This window comes from Macaca thibetana, chromosome 19 (genome assembly GCF_024542745.1).
Source record: "Macaca thibetana thibetana isolate TM-01 chromosome 19, ASM2454274v1, whole genome shotgun sequence".
Classification (NCBI taxonomy): domain Eukaryota; kingdom Metazoa; phylum Chordata; class Mammalia; order Primates; family Cercopithecidae; genus Macaca; species Macaca thibetana.
Genome location: NC_065596.1, coordinates 5,226,763 through 5,242,774, shown reverse-complemented (window position 1 = coordinate 5,242,774; position 16,012 = coordinate 5,226,763). Strand labels below are relative to the sequence as shown.

At 49.5% G+C, this 16,012-nt stretch overlaps 1 protein-coding gene across 2 annotated transcripts in view; it reads left to right on the top strand.

The window, feature by feature from the left end:
- NCAN (neurocan) overlaps nucleotides 1-13,127 on the top strand; it is a 40,231-nt gene extending 27,104 nt beyond the window's left edge. Inside the window, exons 12-15 of one of the 2 annotated variants that reach the window (XM_050769451.1) lie at nucleotides 1,599-1,681; nucleotides 6,179-6,323; nucleotides 9,582-9,764; nucleotides 10,674-13,127. In XM_050769451.1, coding sequence (XP_050625408.1) covers nucleotides 1,599-1,681; nucleotides 6,179-6,323; nucleotides 9,582-9,764; nucleotides 10,674-10,819 — 557 coding nt within the window. In that variant the 3' untranslated portion in view covers nucleotides 10,820-13,127. The remainder of the gene's footprint in view (nucleotides 1-1,598; nucleotides 1,682-6,178; nucleotides 6,324-9,581; nucleotides 9,765-10,673) is intronic. The other variant, XM_050769452.1, reaches the window with a different exon arrangement.
- The last annotated feature ends 2,885 nt before the right edge of the window (nucleotides 13,128-16,012 follow it).

Sequence of the window (16,012 nt, the reverse complement as noted above, 5' to 3'; positions counted from 1 at the left end):
GCCATCCCATCCCTCGTTGACTCCTTCGTTTCTTCCTTCCCTGGTTCGCTTGTTTCTTTTTCCTTGACATATCCCACCGGGCCACTCCCTCCTGAGTGACTGGCTCGCGCCTTCTCATCTGTCTGCCCATCCAGCGCCCACTGGTGTCTCCTGTCCCCTACTTCTCATTTCTGCAAAGATGTGACAGTGCCTGGGTTTATTCCTGCTTCTCCTGGCCACAAACCCTGGCATAGCCTGGGCCTAATTCCGGTTCTTCCCATGCCTCACCCCTCTAAAAGAGGGTAGCCAGAGTCCTTGCTTTCAGAGGGTGGAGTGAGGACGCACCTGCAGCCTACACTGAAGCTGGGAGAGGGGTTCATGCCTGCCCCCCGACCCTCCTCCTCCTTGCTCTCCCTCCTACCTCCCCATCTTCCCTACCACTTCTTCCCCTCCTCCTTCCACTCCTCTTCCTCCCTCCTCCTCCCATTCTTTCTCCTCCTCCCTCTTAGTCCTCCCCTTCTCCCTCCCCCTCCTCCTCCTTCCACTCATCTTCCACCTCCTTTCGCCTCTTCATCCTCCCTACCCTTCTCCCTCTCCTCCTCCCATTCCTCCTCCTCCTCTCTCCTCTCCTCCCCCTTCCCTCCCTTCCTCCTTCCACTCATCTTCTTCCTTCTTTCTCTTCCTCATCCTGCCTCCTCCTCCTCCCATTCGTCTCCTCCTCCCTTATGCTCCTCCCCAGGCCTCCTCCCTTCTACTCCTCCTCCTTCCCTTTCCTCCCCCTTCCCTCTTGCTCTTCCTCTTCCCTTCCACTCCTCCTCCTTTCTCCTCCCCATTCTCCCTCCCACTCCTCTCCCTCCTCCCTCCAACTCTTCCCCTCCTCCTTCCATTCATCTTTCTCCTCCTTTCTCCTTCCTTTCTTCCTCCCTCTTCTCTCCCTCCTCCCTCCCATTCCTCTGCCTCCTCTTTCCACTCATCTTCCTCCTCCTTTCTCTTCCCCATCCTTCCTCTCACTCCTCCCCTCCCTCTTCCACTGATCTTTCTCCTTTCTCTTCCCCCTCCTCCTTTCATTCCTCCCCCTCCTCCCTCCTGTTCCTCCTCCTCCCTTCCATTCCTCCTCCCTCCTCCCCATCCTTCTTCCTACTCCTGCCCCTCCTCCCTTTCACTCCTCCTCCTTTCTCCTCTCCCTCCTCCCCCTCTTCTCTCTCCTTCTCCCTCCCCCCACTTCCCTTCTCCAGCTCTTACAGAGGCTGGGGGAGGGCACCTGTGTCCTCCTTAACCTCTGTAAACTTCACTTCTATCTCCTTCGCTCTCCACCTCAACCTCCAGCCCACCTCCAGGCTGAGGAAGGGACTGGGTCTTCCCCTCCCACACATACCTCACCCGGCCCCCCGCCCATAGAGAGGCTGAGGAAGGGGCTCTGGATCCTCCTCCATCCCTGTACCCGCCTCTTCCCCTTTGATTTCCACCTTCTAGATCTTTCTCCCCACCCAGCCCACCTCCAGGCTGGGGAAGGTGAGGAATTCTTTCCTCCCACACCCTACCCCATCTCACCTGCGCCTCCGCCCTGGGCTGGAAGAGGCATGGGTGAACACCCAGACCCACAACCCCCGACCCTGCAGGCTTTGGGCACGAAAACACGTGGATCGGCCTGAACGACAGGATCGTGGAGAGGGATTTCCAGTGGACGGACAACACCGGGCTGGTGAGTGGCGGGGGCTGCAGGCCTAGGCTGCTGAGCTGCATCAGGCCTGCCATCTGGCCTCAGTTTACCCTTTTGTGCAAAGTTATCTCAATTGGGTGTCAAAGGTCTCTAGTGGCTCTAAGATGCTGGAGTTGGCAAAGGAGCTTCAAGTAAAGGCCTTCTCCCCTGACTTCCCCAGCCCAGGTAAACAGACCGTGCCCACCTAGCTGCAGAGGTTACAAACCTGAGACTAGGGTCTGACGCCTCCCCTACTCACTCTGCCTGGTCCCCCAGCCATAGTCTCTCAAATATTCTCATTTCTAGGCTGGGCATGGAGGCTCACGCCTGTAATCCCAGCACTTTGGGAGGCCAAGGTGGGCAAATCACTTGAGACCAGCCTGGCCAACATGGTGAAATCCCGTCTCTACTAAAAATATAAAAATCAGCCGGGCGTGGCGGCGTATGCCTCTAATCCCAGCTACTCGGGAGGCTGAGGTGCGAGAATCGCTTGAACTTGTGGGGTGGAGGTTGCAGTGAGCCAAAATAACGCCACTGCACTTCAGCCTAGGTGATGATAGAACGAGATTCTGTCTCAAAACAAAACAAAACAAAACAAATATATATATATATAGGCCAGGCGTGATGGCTCATGCCTGTACTCCCAGCACTTTGGGAGGCCAAGGCGGGCGAATCACGAGGTCAGGAGATTGAGACTATCCTGGTTAACATGGTGAAACCCCATCTCTACTAAAAAATACAACAAAATAGCCAGGCGTGGTGGCAGGCGCCTGTAGTCCCAGCTGCTCGGGAGGCTGAGGCAGGAGAATGGCATGAACCCGGGAGGCGGAGCTTGCAGTGAGCTGAGATCACGCCACTGCACTCCAGCCTGGGCGACAGAGCAAGACTCCGTCTCAAAAAAAAAAAGAAAAAAAAAAAAAAAATATATATATATATATATATATAAAAATTTCTAGGCCAGGCTGGTGGCTCATGCTTGTAATCCCAAGCACTTTGGGAGACTGAGGAGGATCACTTGAGTCCAGGAGTTCAAGGCTGCAGTGACCTGCACTCCAGCCTGGGTGACAGAGCGAGACCCTGTCTCTAAAAACATATTAGGTCAGCATCCTCCCTGCTTCAAGCCCTTCCAGACTCTCCATTGTTCTCAAGATAAAAATTCCCCTTCTCCCGCTATGTAAAAATCTGGCTGTTCCTCATACAGTTAAACATAGAAGCTGGGTACAGTGGTACGCGCCTGTAGTCTCAGCTACTCGGGAAGCTGAGGCGGGATGATCACTTAAGCCTAGGAATTGGAATCCAGCCTGGGCAACACAGTGAGACCCCCCGTCTCTAAAAATATAAAAATAAAAATAAAAAGTTAAACATAGAGTTACCATATGACCCAGCAATTCTACTCCTAGATACATACTCAGAAGAATTGAAAACAGAGATTCAAACTGGTACAAAAATGTACATTATTCGGGTCACAGATACACTAAAAGCCAAGACTTTGCTAGTAGACAATATATATTTTATTATATGCATATGCATGTAATAAAATTGCACTTGTACCCTTTAAATTTATACAAACAGGCTGGGCACAGTGGCTCACGCCTGTAATCCCAGCACTTTGGAAGACTGAGGCAGGCGGATCACTTGAGGTCAGGAGTTCCAGAACAGCCTGGCCAATGTGGTGAAACCCCATCTCTACTAAAAATACAAAAATTAGCTGGGCATGGTGGCGCGCACCCGTAATCCCAGCTACTTGGGAGTCTGAGGCAGGAGAATCACTTGAACCCGGGAGGCAGAAGTTGCAGTGAGACGAGATCACATCACTGCACTCCAGCCTAGGCAACAGAGCAGGACTCCATCTCTAAAAAACAAAACAAAACAAAAAAATTTTATACTAAGAAAGAAAAAGAGGCTGGGTGTGGTGGCTCACACCTGTAATCCTAGCACTTTGGGGAAGCCAAAGTAGGAGGATCGCTGCAGCCCAGGAGTTCGAGGCTCCAGTGACCTATGATTGCACCACTGCACTCCAGCCTGGGTGACAGAGCAAGACGCTGTCTCAAACAAAACAAAACAAAACAAAACAAAACAAAACAAAACAAAACAGGCCGGGTGCGGTGGGTGGCTCATGCCTGTAATCCCAGCACTTTGGGAGGCCAAGGCGGGTGGATCACCTAAAGTTGGGAGTTCGAGGCCAGCCTGAGCTACATGGCGAAACTCCATCTCTACAAAAAATTCAAAAATTGAGACAGAGCGAGACTCGGGCTCCAAAATAAAATAAAATAAAATAAAATAATAAACAAAACATGGAATGAGCCAAGCATAAAAGGCCAGCTGTTGTATGATTTTTTTTTTTCATGAAGCATTCAGAGTAGGCAAATTTAGAGACAGGAAGTAGATTAGTGTTTGCCAGGGGACAGGGGTCGGGAGAAGGGGAAGTCACTAGTGCTCAATGGGGACAGAATTTTGGTGTGTCATGAGGAAAAAGTTCTGGAAATAGGCCACGCGGGGTGGCTCACGCCTGTAATCCCAACACTTTGGGAGGCCGAGGTAGGTGGATCACGAGGTCAGGAGTTCAAGACCAGCCTGACCTATTGGTCAGGTGAAACCCTGTGTCTACTAAATATACAAAAATTAGCTGGGCGTGGTGGAGCGCATGTGTAATCCCAGCTACTCAGAGGCTGGGGCAGGACAATCGCTTGAACCCGGAAACTGGAGGTTGCAGTGAGCCAAGATCACACCACTGCACTCCAGCCTGAGCGACAGAAAGAGACTCCATCTCAAAAAAAAAGTTCTGGAAATAATGGTGATGGTTATGCAACATTGTGAATGTAATTAATGTATCAAACTGCACACCGCCTCTTGAACCTGGGAGGCAGAAATTGCAGTGAGCCAAGGTCGCACCACTGTACTCCATCCTGAGTAATACAGACTCTGTCTCAAAAAAATAAAAATAAAAATAAACTGCACACGTAAAAATGGTTAAAATTGGCTGGGTGTGGTAGCTCAAGCCTGTAATTTCGGCAGTTTGGGAGGCCGAGGTGGGTGGATCGCGAGGTCAGGAGTTCAAGACCAGCCTGGCCAACATGGGGAAACCCCGTCTCTACTAAAAATACAAAAATTAGCTGGGCATAGTGGCGCATGCCTGTAATCCCAGCTACTCGGGAGGCTGGGGCAGGAGAATTGCTTGAACCAGGACCCGGGAGGTGGAGGTAGCAGTGAGCAAGATCGCGCCACTGCACTCCCGCCTGGGCTCTGTCTCAAAACAAAACAAAACAAAAATGGTTAAAATTAGGAATTTTGTGCTATATATATTTTGCCACCGTTTCTAAAAATTCACCTCCTTTCCTCTAATGCAAGATCTGGTCCCTCTCCACTCTCTGAGCATACCCCAGCCCCATCACACAGCTCCAGCCTCACTAGGCTTTGTCTGTTCCTCAAGCAGAACAAGTTCAAGTTCAGTCCTGCCTCTGAGCCTTCACACTCGTGGTTCCCTTTGCTAGGAATGCTGTTCCCTGTCTGAACCCTTACTACTTTTTTTTTTTTTTTTTTTGAGACAGAGTCTCACTCTGTCACCCAGGCTGGAGTTCAGTGGTGCAACCCAGCTCACTCTGCCTCCCAGGCTCAAGCGATTCTCCTGCTTCAGCCTCCTGAGTAGCTTGGGACTATAGGCGCGCACCATCGTGCCCGACTAATTTTTGTATTTTTATTAGATACAGGGTTTCACCTTGTTGTCCAAGGTGGTCCTGAACTCCTGACCTCAAGTGATCTGCCCCCCTTGGCCTCTCAACATGCTGGGATTACAGACGTGAGCCACCGTGCCCGGCCTTGAATCCTTACCATCTTTGATTCTTTAACTCTCACATTGCCTCCTTAGGGAAGTCCTCCTGGACTTCGGGCTGAGATCACCATTTGTCCCACCATTTATCTTTTTTTGTGTGTGTGACGGAGTCTCGGTCTTGTCGCCCAGGCTGGAGTGCCATAGCGCAATCTTGGCTCACTGCAACCTCTGCCTCTCAGGTTCAAGAAATTGTCCTGCTGGGATTACAGGAGCACACCACCACACCTGGCTAATTTTTTTTTTTATTTTTAGTGGCGACGGTGTTTCACCATATTGACCAGGCAGGTCTCGAACTCCCGACCTCCGGTGATCTGCCCACCGTGGCCTCCCAAAGTGCTAGGATTACAGGCATGAGCCACCAGGCCCGGCCTTGTCCCACCATTTATCTAACACTGATTCATGTTGAAAATGAACTGGGTGCGGCCAGGCACCCAGGGAGGCAGGAGGACCAAGGAGGGGGATGATGCAGCTTCCAAGCCACAGGAATGGTGGCTTGGATGACAGTGGTGGCCCCCCTCAGGATGGGCAGGACAGTGGCCATTGTAGAGATGGGAACACTGAATCCCTGTGAGTTTGAGGGGTCTGGCCAGGGGAGTCCCACAGCAGGAAGTGCCAGAACCTGGGCTGCAACAGAGGTCCCCTGAACAACTCCCCGCCCCCTATTCCTGCAGCAATTCGAGAACTGGCGAGAGAACCAGCCGGACAATTTCTTTGCGGGTGGCGAGGACTGTGTGGTGATGGTGGCGCATGAAAGCGGGCGCTGGAACGATGTCCCCTGCAACTACAACCTACCCTATGTCTGCAAGAAGGGCACAGGTATGCGGTGCCCCCTGCTCCTTTTCCTCTCTGTCACTTTTGCTCACTGGTTCTCTGTTGCCCAGGCTGGAATGCAGTGGCATAATCATGGCTCATCACAGCCTCCACCTCCTGGGCTCAAGCAATCCTCCTGCCTCAGCCTCCCGTGTAGCTGGGACTATAGGCATGCACCAACCTGCCCAGATAATTTTTGTATTTTTTTGTAGAGATGGGGTTTTGCCATGTTGCCCAGGCTGGTCTTAAACTCCTGGGCTCAAGTAATCTGCCTGCCTCAGCCTCTCAAAGTGCTGAGATCATATGCATAAGCCATTGTGCCCAGGCTTGATTCTTTTTTTTTTTCATGAAGCATTCAGAGTAGGCAAATTTAGATAGAGGAAGTAGATTAGTGTTTGCTAGGGGACAGGGGTCGGGAGAAGAGGGAGTCACTAGTGCCCAATGGATACAGAATTTTGGTGTGTCGTGATGAAAAAGTTCTGGAAATAGGCCATGCGGGGTGGCTAACATCTATAATCCCAACACTTTGGGAGGCCGAGGTGGGTGGCATTATATATATATTTTTAAATTTATTCTTATTTTATTTTTATTTATTTATTTACGTTTTTGAAGACAGTGTTACTCTTGTTGCCCAGGCTAGAGTGCGGTGGCGTGATCTCAGCTCACTTTAACCTCCACCTCCCAGGTTCAAGTGATTCTCCTGCCTCAGCCTCCTGAGAAGCTGGTATTACAGGCGTATGCCATCACGCCCAGCTGATTTTTATATTATTAGTAGAGACGGGGGTTTTGCCATGTTGGGCAGGGTGGTCTCGAACTCCTGACCTCAGGTGATCCATCCACCTCGGCCTCCCAAAGGGCAGGGATTACAAGTGTGAGCCACCATACCCGGCTTTCATCTTTTTAAGTTGGTAAATGTCAGCCCAGCCAGTTCTCACTTTCCATCAGCGTGTGAGAGTGCTTGTTTCCTCCCACCCTTGCCAACTCTGCACATTCTCAAACTTTTGTTCTTTGTTCATCTAAGTGAGGAAGATAGTATCTCATTGTTATCTTAGTTTGCATGCCTTTAAGGATGAGAATAACCAATTGTTTTTTGTTTGTTTGAGATGGAGTCACTCTGTCATCCAAGCTGGAGTGCAGTGTTACAGTCTCAGCTCACTGCAACCTCTGCCTCCCAGGTTCAAGCGATTCTCCTGCCTCAGCCTCCCGAGTAGCTGGGATTATGGGCACACACCATACCTGGTTACTTTTTTTTTATTTTTATTTTTAGTGGAGATGGGGTTTCACCATGTTGACCAGGCTGGTCTCAAACTTCTGACCTTAAGTAGTCTGCCCACCTCAGCCTCCCAAAGTTCTGGGGTTACAGGTGTGAGCCACCATGCCTGGCCTAACCAACTGTTTATATGTTGACAGGCTGTTGGCATGTATGTCTTTCCCTATGAACTGACTTGATCTTGCTGATTTTTAAGAGATCTTTATATATGAAAGAAATCATTTGTATACATTTGTATGTCCACCTTTCTCTTATACTTTTGTTCGTGTTTGCTTCCATTTCTTTGTCAATTTTCACATCCTCCCCCCTCCCCATTTATTCATGTATTTAGTTTTGTAACAGGGTCTTGCGATGTTGCCCAGGCTGGAGTACAGCGGCATTATCACAGCTCACTGCAGATCACTTGAACTCCAGGGCTCAAGTAACCCTCCTACCTCAGTCTTACCAGTAGCTGGGACTGTGGGTGCACACCACCATGCCTGGCTTATTTATTTATTTATTTATTTATTTATTTATTTATTTATTTATGAGATGGAGTCTTGCTCTGTCGCCCAGGCTGGAGTGCAGTGGTGCGATCTTGGCTCACTGCAAGCTCTGCCTCCCAGGTTCACGCTATTCTCCTGCCTTAGCCTCCCAGCAGTTGGGACTACAGGCGCCCACCACCACACCTGGCTAATTTTTTGTATTTTGGGGTTTCACCGTATTAGCCAGGATGGTCTCGATCTCCTGACCTTGTGATCTGCCCACCTCGGCCTCCCAAAGTGCTGGGATTACAGGCATGAGCCACCACACCCAGACCTTATTTTTAAATTTTTTTGTAGAGACAGGAGTTTTGCTGTGTTGCCCAGGCTGGTCTCAAACTCCCGGACTGAAGCAATCCTTCCGCCTCAGCCTCCCAAAGTGCTGGCATTACAGGTGTGAGCTGCCGCACCCAGCCTTTTATTTGCTTAGATAATTATTCTTGCCTTCTGTCTCCTTCACTCCCATTGTGCACTACCTAAGAATTAGATAGTGAGGTGTGCCAGGAGGTTGCTGTCCCTAAGGAGCTGCTGATTTGGGTAGAAGAGACAGACAGACACAGTCACTTCCAGCCCTGTGAGATCAGAACTGGGCAAAGACCTGTTGACGTGCTGAGGCAGGTATCATTTCCAATAAAACTCAAAACAAGTTTACGGCCACCAGGCATGGTGGCTCATGCCTGTCATCCCAGCACTTTGGGAGGCCGAGGAGGGAGGATCGCTTGAGCCCATGGGTTCAAAATCAGCCCGGGCAACATAGTGGGACCCCATCGTTACAAAAAATCAAAAAATTAACTAGGCTTGGTGGTGCGCACCTGTAGTCTCAACTACTTGAGAGGCTGAGTTGGGAGGATCCCTTGAGCCTGGGAGGTTGAGGCTGCAGTGAGCTGTGATTGTGCCACTGCACTCCAGCCTGGGCGACAGAGGAAGACCCTCTTTTAAAAACAAGAACCAGGCACAGTGGCTCACACCTGTTATCCCAGCACTTTGGGAGGCCAAGCCAGGCAGATCATCTGAGGTCAGGAGTTCAAGACCAGCCTGGCCAACATGATGAAACCAGGTCTCTACTAAAAATACAAAAATTAACCAGGCATGGTGGTGCATGTCTGTAATCCCAGCTCCTTGGGAGGCTGAGGCAGGAGAATCACTTGAGTATGGGAGGCAGGGGTTGCAGTGAGCCAAGATCACGCCACTGCACTCCAGTCTGGGAGAGAGAGTGAGACCCTGTCTGAAAACAAGAAAAAATATATACAAAAATTAGCCAGGTGTGGATTACAGGCTGGTGCCCATAATCCCAGCTACTTGGAAGGCTGAGGCAGGAGAATCGCTTGAACCAGAGAGGCGGAGGTTGCAGTGAGGCAAGAGTGCGTCACTGCACTCCAGCCTAGGTGACAGAGCAAAACTCTGTCTCATACAACAACAACTAGTTTAGCCCAGATATGAGCACTTCTCTCACCGGAGATTCCTCTGTCCCAGTGCTCTGTGGTCCCCCTCCAGCAGTGGAGAATGCCTCACTCATCGGTACCCGCAAGGCCAAGTACAATGTCCATGCCACTGTAAGGTACCAGTGCAATGAAGGATTTGCCCAGCACCATGTGGCCACCATTCGATGCCGGAGCAATGGCAAGTGGGACAGGCCCCAAATTGTCTGCACCAAACGTAAGTAGCTTCTCCCAGAGACTTCAACATAGGTTTTTGGTATTTCTAGTTTCCAATTAAGACATCCTATTACTCCACGCATTGATCTGGCTTAATGTCTGCCTGATAATACAGCCTTGCAGATAAGTAAGAACTTACCAGCCTGTCTGATGTTTCCTTCATTTGTGTGTGTGTGTGTGTGTGTGTGTGTGTGTGTGTGTGTGTGTGTGTGTGTGTTTGAGATGGAGTCTTGCTCTGTTGCCCAGGCTGGAGTGCAGTGGCACAATCTCAGCTCACTGAAACCTCCCGGGTTCAAGCGATCCTTGTGTTTCAGCCTCCTGAGTAGCTGGGATCACAGGTGTTCACCGCCATGCCCATCTAATTTTTGTATTTTTAGTAGAGACAGGGTTTCGCTATGTTGGCCAGGCTGGTCTTGAACTCCTAACTTCAGGTGATCTGCCCACCTCAGCCTCCCAAAGTGCTGGGATTACAAGCGTGAGCCATCACACCCGGCCTGGTTTTTGGTTTTTTTTTTTTTTTTTTTTTTTTTTTGGAACAGAGTCTCACTCTGTTGCCCAGGCTGGAGTGCGAGGCTCAACCACAGCTCACTGTAGCCTCATCCTCCCAGGCTCAAGGGATCCTCCCAACTCAGCCTCCCAAATAGCTGGGACTACAGGCATGTGCCACCATGCCTGGCTAATTTTTTGATTTTTGTAGAGACAGGGTCTTGTTATGTTGCCCAGGCTGGTCTCAAACTCCTGGCTTCAAGAGATCCTCCCATTTTGGCCTCCCAAAGTGCTGGGATGACAGGGATGAGCCCTCATGTCTGGCCGCTTTCCTCTACTTTCTCTCCTGAGGAGACCCATGCATCAGGCCACCTGCTTCTCACCACCTTTTGTCCCTTCCCTGTCCTCCCTCACTTCCCTGCAGCCAGACGTTCACATCGGATGCGGCGACACCACCACCACCACCAACACCACCACCAGCATCACCACCACAAATCCCACAAGGAGCGCAGAAAACACAAGAAACACCCAATGGAGGACTGGGAGAAGGATGAAGGAAATTTCTGCTGAAGAACCAGAAAAAAAGAAAGCACAACACCTTTCCCACGCCTCCTCTGGAGCCTTCCCCTGGGGAGACAGAACCCAGAGAAACAAGAGAGTCCAGAAGTCCCCGAACCCCAAACCACATCCCCCCACACATAATCCTTTGTACAAAGCTCCTCTTCCCTTTTTTTACATACGCAAGATCCTCTTGGCAGGTGGAGCCAGGTGTCTGAAAAGTCCATTCTCGTCTGGCTGAACTCTGGGAGCGTCTCCCAGCTGAGGGAAGCACAAGTAGCAAAGCTCATTGGTCTGGTCTCTTGTTTGCCAGGCTGATTGAAGCAGGCCTTGATGAGGGTGCATGAGTGTATGTTTGCATTCACATGAAGGAATTGCTTTTCACACCAGAAATTCAGACTTAGTCAATGTAGGCTGAATTCCTAAATCCAGGAAGAAGCCTGGACGTAGGGTCATTAGCTTTGGGAACAGAAGGCTACACAGAAGCACACTGTTTTTGAACCTGACAACAGCTCTCCCTTTACCCTGGGCTTCAGCCCAAGTTCCGTCTTTGGTCTTGGTGGATAAACACATACAGTGTGGAAATCCGATGTACTGCATTTTAGGGATGTTTTTAGGACAACCTCCCTCCATGCCATCAGAGTTAGGAGTGAGAATAATCAAAGCAATATGTAGGTGATGGAGGGAGAGTGTATTGCTAACCCTTCCAGGTCTAGTCCAGTGCTGAGATTTGGTGGTTCTGCATGTGTGATTAATCTCTTTCACACAAATAGACGAGAGGATATTTAGGGCTAGATGAGCCCAGATTTCTTCCCCCTCCATCTCTCAGGGAGACAAAGAACCTCCTTCCTGGACCAAGGAGGTGCTGCCAAGTTTTCTAGCCCAGTGCCCGTACCCAGTCCTCAAGCAGACATTGGTAGTGCCCCTGCCCTGGGTCCCACCCCTGCCCCACCCCACCCTTTTCCCTGGCCATTGCCTGGTGGTCTAGAAACACTTAAAACTTGAAGTAGTGACACCTACCTGCGGTCATATTGTAGAGAGATGCTCAGTGTTAAAACTGAAACACACACACACACACACACACATACACATTTTTCTCTTGTAGATTTTAATTTTTTAAGTGGGAAAGAACTCACCTTGTCTTCCTCCCCCAAATGTGCAACCTGTGGAAGGTCTCTCCACACCAGAGGCCAGAATCCAGTTCCCTCATCTCTGGCAGGAAAGATCCACAGCTTTTCCTCCATGTCTGTTACCCACTTTCAGCAGTCTGGGTAAAATCTGTGGATTAGGGTTAAAAACACTGTGGAAAATGGCCCTCTTCAGGAAAGAAAAATAAGAAAATGCATGGACCTCCTAGGGGTTCAGTAAAGAAAGAAATGTGTTAATTGAGCCTGAATCCCTTCTGGGAAGTAATAATGACCATTGACAACTAAGAAGTAGACACCATGCTAAGGATTTACATACAATCTCCTTGAATTTTCTCAATAGCCCATTGACTTAGAAACTGTTACTTTCCCATTTTACACACAGTGAAACTGAGGCTCAGATATAAAGGAAAGGTACTGGCTTGAAGTCACAACCACGACAGGAGTAAGGATTTGGAGTAAGGAACTGTGGCTCTCCTTATACTTGATCTTCATCACCAGATCCTTACTCCAAATCCAGGAGTCAGAGCCAACTCCTATCTTGGCTCTGACCCAAATCCTGCTCTGGACTCTGGAGAGGAGACTGAAACATAATTGCACCCTCATACACATTTAGGAGATGGTTAAGAAGTGTAAACTGAACCCTGATCTTTGTCTTCAATCTTCCTCCCTGTAGACATCTATCTTATTATGGTTATTATTCAGAAAACCCAGGGATACAGGTTTGTCTTCTTACTTTGATAACTCTTCTTAATTTAAAATAATAATAATAACACATCTTTGGTCATCCATGTCACACAAAAATTTTCCTTTGTTTGTGGGGGGCTGGGGATGCAGGGGTCTGGGGATGCAATGTTTTTTGGGGGGGTCTTGGTTTATGCTGCCTGCCCTTGCGCCCCTCAGCCATTTGCCCTGCCCCCACCTCGGCTCCACGGTGGGAGGGGGCTCTGGTCTTTTCTAAAGTGGGTGGTTTGTCTTTTGATCTTTCCCTTTGGGATGTGCGTGTGTGTCTGCGTGTGCCATGTGCGTGGCACGCATGAGTGTGTGTGCGTGTGAACGGCTTTGAGTCCTGCTGGTTTTGCTGTGAGCTGCAGTGTTCTGTGAGTCTGTGGTATCTGACACTGTGGATATTAATGTACTTCTTGGACATTTTAATAAATTTTTTAACAGTTCAACCTGCCTGTCACCACCTGATGCCTTCATTCATTCATTCATTCATTCATTCATTCAGCAAGTATTTACTGAGCAGCTATTGTGATCCAGGGTGATCTAGTACTGGGTGCTGGGGAGATAGTGGTGAACAGAGAAGATTTGGTCTTTAGTGGGTGGTCAGAGAAGCCTTCCCAGAGGAGGGGAATAGAATCTAAAGGAGAAGTCGCATTAACTAGATGAGGAGAGAAAGAAAGGAAAGGCATTCCACTCAGAGGAAAGAGCAAAAGCAAAAGTCCTCTTGCAGAAGGGAGCGGGCGCGGTGGCTCACGCGCCCAGCACCTTGGGAGGCCAAGCTGGGCGGATCACAGGGTCAAGAGATCGAGACCATCTTGGCCAACATGGTGAAACCCCATCTCTATTAAAAATACAAAAATTAGGCCAGGCGCGGTGGCTCATGCCTGTAATCCCAGCACTTTGGGAGGCCGAGGTGGGCGGATCACGAGGTCAGGAGATCAAGACCATCCTGGCTAACACGGTGAAACCCCATCTCTGCTAAAAATACAAAAAATTAGCTGGGCGTAGTGGTGGGCGCCTGTGGTCCCAGCAACTCGGGAGGCTGAGGCAGGAGAATGGCGTGAGCCCGGGAGGCGGAGCTTGCAGTGAGCCGAGATCGCGCCGCTGCACTCCAGCCTAGGTGACGGAGCAAAACTCCGTCTCAAAAAAAAAAAAAAAAAAAAAAAAATTAGCTGGCCATGGTGGCATGCGCCTGTAGCCCCAGCTACTCAGGAGGCTGAGGCAGGAGAATCACTTGAACCAAGGAGGCAGAAGTTGCAGTGAGCTGAGATCGTGCCACTGTACTTTAGCCTGGCAACAGAGAAAGACTTTGTCTCAAAAAAAAAAAAAGAAAAAAGAAAAAGAAAAAAAGGAAGGGCTCACACAAATCAATAGGAAAAAGACAAATCCAGTAGCCAAGCAGGCAAAAGATATAAAGAAAATGTTTACAAAAAAGGAAATAGCAGCTCTAAAACTACAACATTGACTCAATAAAATAATACACATTTTTCAAGAACATCTAGATTCACAAGAAAGGGCATAAAAATATAAGAGAATAAACAAATGTAACAAAAGATGGCTGGGCCTGGTGGCTCACGCCTGTAATCCCAGCAATTTGGGAGGCTAAGTTGAGCAGATCACATGCGGCCAGGAGTTCAAGACCAGCCTGGCCAACATGGTGAAACCCTGTCTCTACTAAACATACAAAAATTAGCCATGCGTGGTGATGCACACGTGTAATCCCAGCTACTCAGGAGGCTGATGCAGGAGAATCACTTGAACCCAGGAGGTGGAGGTTGCAGTGAGCCAAGGTCACGACATTGCACTCCAACCTGGGTGATGGAGTGATCTCCGTCTCAAAAGAAAAAAAAAAGAGAGAGAGAGAGATCCTTGCATACATCAAAGATGATAATGTGCTTGAACTATGAATGATTTACAATTTGCCCGACCACCTGCACCTAAGGTCAAAGTTGGTGGTGATGGTTGGAGATGTTCAACCTCACAAATAGAATCGCAAGCAACAATCACAGTGAGATACCATTTTTCACCTATCAGATTGACAAAAATAAAAAGTGACAAGACATGAGGCTGATGAGGATGTGTGGAACAGGTGAGTACTTTTTTTTTTTTTTTTTTTTTTTTTTTTTTTTTTTGAGACGGAGTCTCGCTCTGTAGCCCAGGCTGGAGTGCAGTGGCCGGATCTCAGCTCACTGCAAGCTCCGCCTCCCGGGTTCACGCCATTCTCCGGCCTCAGCCTCCCGAGTAGCTGGGACTACAGGCGCTGCCACCTCGCCCGGCTATTTTTTGTATTTCTTAGTAGAGACGGGGTTTCACCGTGTTAGCCAGGATGGTCTCGATCTCCTGACCTCGTGATCCGCCCATCTCGGCCTCCCAAAGTGCTGGGATTACAGGCTTGAGCCACCGCGTTTTTTTTTTTTTTTTTTGGAGACGGAGTCTCTCTCTGTCGCCCAGGCTGGAATGCAGTGGCCGGATCTCAGCTCACTGCAAGCTCCGCCTCCCGGGTTTACGCCATTCTCCTGCCTCAGCCTCCCGAGTAGCTGGGACTACAGGCGCCCGCCACCTCGCCCGGCTAGTTTTTTTTGTATTTTTTAGTAGAGACGGGGTTTCACCGTGTTAGCCAGGATGGTCTCGATCTCCTGACCTCGTGATCCGCCCGTCTCGGCCTCCCAAAGTGCTGGGATTACAGGCTTGAGCCACCGCGCCCGGCCGAGTACTTTTTTTTTTTTGAGGAGTCTCACTCTATCGCCCAGGCTGGAGTACAGTGGCGTGATCTCAGCTCACTGTAACCTCCGCCTCCTTGGTTCAAGTGATTCTCCTGCCTCAATCTCCTGAGTAGTTGGGATTACAGGTGCCTGCCACCATGCTGGGCTAATTTTTGTATTTTTGGTAGAGATGGGGTTTTACCATGTTGGCCAGGCTAATCTTGAACTCCTGACCTCAGGTGATCCACCCGTCTCGGCCTCCCAAAGTGTTGGGATTACAGCCGTGAGCCACCATGCCCAGCCAGGTGAGTATATCTATTACTTGTGAAGTATAAATTGCCCCATCTCTAAGAAAACGTGGAAATCACTATGAAAATGGCAAGTTTTAGGCTGGGTGCAGTGGCTCATGCCTGTTACCAGCACTGTAGGAGGCTGAGGCAGGTGGATCACCTGAGGTCAGGAGTTCGAGACCAACCTGACCAACATGGTAAAACCCCATCTCTACTAAAAATACAAAGATTAGTTGGGCGTAGTGGCAGGTGCCTGTAATCCCAGCTACTTCGGAGGCTGAGGAAGGAGAATCGCTTGAACCTGGGAAGCAGAGGTTGAGGTGAGCCAAGATTGTGCCATTG